Below are 5,790 nucleotides of genomic sequence, written 5' to 3' on the forward strand. Positions count from 1 at the left end.
AAGGAGTAGAGAGAGTTGCAGGGAGTAGTTTGCAGTTTTATTTGTTTATCTATTTTTTAGCTGAGCCATCCTGCCACCTATTGGCAGCTCAGCTCGGGCCAGGTATCGAACCAGCAACCCTGTTGCTCAGAGCTCGCACTCTTGAGTGAGCTCTTAACCAACTGAGCCACTGGGCTGGCCAGTTTGCAGTTTTAAATCAGGTGATGGAAGTCTCACTGATAGCAACTTTGTAGCAAAGAAAAGACCTGATAAAGGTGAAGGAATGAGCCTATGGATATCTGGGGGCACAATTTTCCAGAAAGCAGCTGGCACAGAGGCCCAGAGGCCCGATTATTTGTATTTGAGGGCCAAACAGCAGGGTCAGTGTGCTGGAGCGAAAGGAGCATGGCCTGAATTAGGGAATGGGGCCTGAGAGATTATGAAAAAAAGAATCAGATCATGAGGGACCTTGGAGGCCTGATAAAGACGGATTTTTACCCTTATGAGATGGGAAGCCATTGGAGGCTTAGGAGCAGAAGAATGTCATGATCTGATTTATGCTTAAAGAATCACCCTGGCTACCCTGTTGAAACTAGACAAGAAGGAGGCAAGAGCAGAGGGGGAGACCAGTGAAGTGGCCATAGCCATTATCCAGGTGAGAAATGATGTCAGCCTAGAATAAGGTAGTTGTGAGAAATGTCATCTTTTGGAACTAGATCCAAGAGAATTGATTGATGGATTGAATACATGGTGTGATGGAATTGAGAGGGAGAAAGATGGCTCCAGAGCTTTTGGCCTGTGAAACTGTCACAGAATTGCCTTTTGATCATTGGGCAAGATCAGTGAATGCCTGGAGTCCTGCTAAGCAGTTTGCTCCTTTCTGGCTGGAACTTAGTGTGGGTCCAAGAAGTCTAATTAGAATTTCGTCTGACAGACTTAAAGATTCTCTCCTTCTTTTAAATAATCCAAACAAAGAGTATTTCACATCACAAAGCAAAAAATTAAAAGATTTATTGAAATAGCATAATATATTCCCAACACCATGAAGAATGTGACAATTATTATTTTTTACAATGTATTTTATTCTTGCTTAAGTTGCCTGAGTGACTTGCCTAAGCATGAAAGCAAAAACAAAGCAAAACAAAGTAAACCCAAAACTTAATGCTACCAAATAACTTCCAGGAGGCAACCATAACAGTTTTTTCAATCAGGCTTCAGAACTACTGAATTTCATAAACTTAAATGCTGTTGGCCACATGCAATCCTCACCCCTCACCCATCCCATTGCTCTTAATTCCCCCTCAAAAGAACAAAGAACGGATAATAAGCAAAAAGAAACAAAAAAAGCACAATTCAAAAACATAGATTAAAGTAATTTGTTGTCTCTAGATCTATGCTCAATTTCATATTTTTCTGATCATATGGAAAAGCAATGAAACCAGTTCTCTAGCTCTTGCTGTGTCTCTTACTTTGTCTCTCCATGCATTTCTGAATAATTTTTAATCTATTATTGTGTATAATTGTGTATAACCAGAAGCACTTGCTATGTTTTTGTCACATTTTGGAGCAATTTCCATGAGGAATTGTGCAAATGTTCAATATATATCTCCTCACAAGAAATGCAACCTTGAATACATATGTAAGATTAAGCCCCAAGTGAAGAAGGCAGCTTTCTGTTGATTACTCTGAGCCTTAGGCCACACCCCTTACTCAGGGGGCAGTGGAGCTGCTAGGAGGTTGTCTGCGGGCTTTAATTGGCCCTATAATCTCTGCCAGCACCAGGCCCTCTACCAAGTAAACCTATCACCCACTGCATGGTTTCAGCTTCAAGACAACTTCTCCACCTGCCCCTCAACCACTCCATATGTCCCCAGTCAAACTGTCATTCATCAAATACTTGTACATAGAGATTATGAACACGCAACTGTCAGGAGACCCTTTGCCAGGAGGGTAGAGTAGTGAGTATGGTATAAATTAGAGGTAAGATTTCTTTTTTACTTTGTTGCTGAAAAATATTACACCTGATTTTGAAAATAAGGTGAAATTCTTAGAACAATATTAAAAAACAAAATGAAACAAAACAAAAACAGAAAAGAAAATCTTTTTGTGTTAAAATGAGTATGTGTTAAATGAGGGAAATTGTATTGAGTAAGTACACTTCAGTATTTAGATATTACTGTAGATAATCTTAATCTAGATGTTAATCCAGAGATCATGAGGTTTTTTTCAAATACAGTTCTTATTTACATAGAATAGAATTTAAAAGAAAATATTGGTTCATTAAGCAGAAATATTTTATAATAGAAATTAAGTGTATGAAAAGTATATTCATATAAAATAGAAATATATGGGAAAATATTCGTTCATGTAAAAATTCCATTCACGTAAAAGTTGGCACATCTGTGTCATATTGTCTCAATCAGAAGTGAAAAGATTGCTTCAGGATTTCTTATCTATAATGCTACTTGTAAAAAAAAAACCAACCTAATTCAACAAGAGTTTGTTAAATGCCTACTTCTCTTTAGTTCTCAACGTTTTTAGAAGCATGGGGATTGTTGTTAGGGAAGTTATATTCAGAAAGAAAGTTCTGTATTTCATACAGCTGTTACTCTCTGCCTCTTCTTTAAATTCTAATGTTTGTCTGTTTATTTTGGAGGGATAGGTATTGCTTCAATTTACTTGGAAAATAAAATACAACAGGAGAAAGAACAGATAAACAGAGAAGCCCCCAAAGCGTAACACTGCTTTAAGAAAACATAAAAACATTTTCAATGAGATCCTTCAAACATGAGCCATCGCATTCCCAGAGAGCTGCTGATTTCCATATGGCAGAGCGCTCCACACCACTTCAAGGCATTTCCACACATCTCTCTTCACTTTTCTGACTGCTTCTGTCTAGCAGGGGCTGATATATTTCAGCTACTACACAGTAACCAGTGTGAGGTGTTAGAGCTTCAATTTTAACAACTCTGTGAGCCCCTTCATATACCTTTTGCTCCTATACACACGGGAAAACAAAAGAGATGATAAACGGTTTTCAGTAAGTTACTGATTTGCACTATTTTTGATCAAATTAATAAGCTGTTCCTGGTCACAGCAGCAGATGGGCTGTAGGGTTTCTTCCCAGACGATTCTTTCTTCTCCAGGGTCCTGAAGCACAGCCTGATAGAGAGGCAGGTCAAAGTGGCTGTGTAGGTACTACCTAAGGGCCCCTGATTGACTGACCCAGTGGCCAGTCTCATTTTTAAGAAATTGAACTGTGCAGTAAGGAAAATGGAGTAGATTTGGAAACAGCTGTAGGCGTGCAACGTATGACCACAGAGGGGCAGACTAGGGCCCTTTAAGACTTGCTTCTCCGTTTTTCTTTACCAGTCGCTACAATGCCTGGCAGCACTTTACTTATGTCTTGCTTCTGGCTGACCATAAGATTTCTTGTTATTTCCTAACTAAACTCCTCTCCCCTCCGCTTTTCTTTTTGTACCAGTTTGAATGGGGTCCTGATCTTTACAACCAAAGGAATCCTGTCTTAGATGAACACCCAAAAAGGAACATACGCTTAACCACCAGACCAAGATAAACGCACTGACAACAAAATAGAATATCAGAGCAAAATTGGCACAAATATATAATGCTCTGATCCGAAAGCCACTTTAAAATAAAGTGTGGAAAGTCCATAAAAATTAATATTTGTGTCAAATGGAATTAAATATTGTTAATACTAATCTTTAGATATGCAGGGAAGATCAAGTGGAGAGAGGCTGAGTGACTGAAAAGATGCGAAAACGCATACACACAAATTCTGAGTGTAATGGTAAGCACTAATTGCTTATTAATGAGGGTGAAAGTGAGAAGAAACTAAAAGAAGATAAGAAAAGGGCTGGCAGGGTGGCTCAGCTGGTTAGAGCACGAGCTCTGAGCAACAGGGTCGCCGGTTCGATTCCCATATGGGCCAGTGAGCTGCGCCTGAGCTGAGCTGCCGGATGACTCAGCTGGTGAGAGAGCTTGCTCTTAACAACAAGGTTGCTGGTTCAGCTCCCGCATGGGATGTTAGGCTGCACCAACTAGATTGAAAACAGCGACTGGACTTGGAGCTGAGCTGCACCCTCCACAACTAGATTGAAGGACAACTTGACTTGGAGCTGATGGGTCCTGGAGAAACACAATGTTCCCTTCCCCAACTCCCCAATAAAATCTTTTAAAAAAAGAGAAAAAAATCATTGAAGTCAAATTTTTTTTTAAAAAAAGGAGAAATAAGAAGAGATAGAGTAGCAAGAGAGATGACATATATTATGGCTAAAATGTTAGTCAAACGAACAAAAGAAAAAAGTGCCAAACTTATTTATTCATTTGAACTTACCTTTTCTAGTGAATTGTTAATTACGAAGACTCGGTATACTAGCTCATAGTAATTTTCCATTGATACATTTTTTCCTTTTTGGTTTCTATATGGCGTATTTGGAGCACCGAGAATCACCAACAAGGATCCATGAACTCGGGTTACATTCATCACTGGAGGATCTATTTTTGCTGGAGAAAGAATGTGAAATTTTGACAAAACATTTTTTAAAATGTAATATTTCACATGGACACATTATGCATAGTAACAAGTCATTATTAAGTTCAGAGACCTGGCAAAAATCCTGAAGAGATGCTGCTGACACCTAAAATATAAATACCTGAGACGTTTCTTTGAAGATAACTTTTTATTTGCAAAGACTCAACAGATTCTGTGTCAGCTTTAAGAGGACATTTATCAATCATTTCTACAGTCTGCAGTGATTGTTTTGGAAAATGAAGTCTAAAAAGTTATTTGGGTGCAGATCTTAGAGTAAGGCAAATATTTTGTAGGTGTAAAATTTCAAAGCAGCTTTAAAACCATGTGAAGACTTGTTTCTGTAAAATTAATTCAACAAAATTATGTTATATACTATGACATAGTATATATCATAGTACATATGGGAAGGATCAAGAGACAATTTTTTATTCTTGCATTTTGGTATCAATAACCAGATCTTTATTAACTAGGAAAGAAAATTGGATAAATTGTCAGTTTAATTTTCCCCAGATAAACTATAGTAATTCTAGGTGAATTTAATTTTTAATAGATTTTATTGTTCTTTTCTTGTTTGTATTCATTGTATATTTTCAGTTTGTAGATTCATATCTTTTATAATTCTTGAAAATTAGCCATGATAGATAGATAGATGATAGATAGATAGATAGATAGATAGATAGGTGTTTTTCTTCTGGAATTTCAATCAACATCGTAGAACTTTTTATTCGATTCTACATATGTCTTAATTTCTCTTATATTTTTCCTTTTTTTTCTCAGCAGAGTATTCTGAATGGTTTCTTCAGACCTGTGCTCCTTTCCACCAATTTATGATTTAGTCATGCATAAACTGATCTTTAACCCCCCAAAATTAATTCTTTTTATTTCAATGATTATATATATTTTTAATCTATGAGATTTGCTTAGGTCTTTTTCAATCTATCTTGTCTTTAAAAAAAGAAAATTTTGTCCTTTGATTATGTTTTTATTTCTTCTTTTATAGCTTTAAACTTATTTATTTGATTATCTGCTTACAATATTACAAAACTTGAAGTGCTGGTCAGGCCAGTGCTTGTTTCTTCCAAACATGCTTATGTCAATCTGCTTCTTTGTGATTTTATTGTAAGCACATGTTTAAAAGTTGATAGTTTGTTTTTTGTTGCTTTGGTTTGAATTTTTTATTTTAAATAAAAATTTTATTGACCTATAAGATAAATATAGACGAATAAATAAACCATTAAGAATGCAGCTCAAGGGCC

At 36.6% G+C, this 5,790-nt stretch overlaps 1 protein-coding gene across 1 annotated transcript in view; it reads right to left on the minus strand.

Moving 5' to 3' along the window:
• Window positions 1-2,653: 2,653 nt before the first annotated feature.
• The window catches only part of IL22RA2 (interleukin 22 receptor subunit alpha 2), a 19,207-nt gene continuing 16,070 nt past the window's right edge, over window positions 2,654-5,790 (minus strand). Inside the window, exons 4-5 of the mRNA XM_019648094.1 lie at window positions 4,337-4,506; window positions 2,654-2,977 (exon numbers count right to left, since the gene is read on the minus strand). Of these exons, the coding sequence (XP_019503639.1) occupies window positions 2,828-2,977; window positions 4,337-4,506 (320 nt within the window). The 3' untranslated portion in view covers window positions 2,654-2,827. The remainder of the gene's footprint in view (window positions 2,978-4,336; window positions 4,507-5,790) is intronic.

This window comes from Hipposideros armiger, unplaced genomic scaffold (assembly GCF_001890085.2).
Source record: "Hipposideros armiger isolate ML-2016 unplaced genomic scaffold, ASM189008v1 scaffold_120, whole genome shotgun sequence".
Lineage (NCBI taxonomy): Eukaryota > Metazoa > Chordata > Mammalia > Chiroptera > Hipposideridae > Hipposideros > Hipposideros armiger.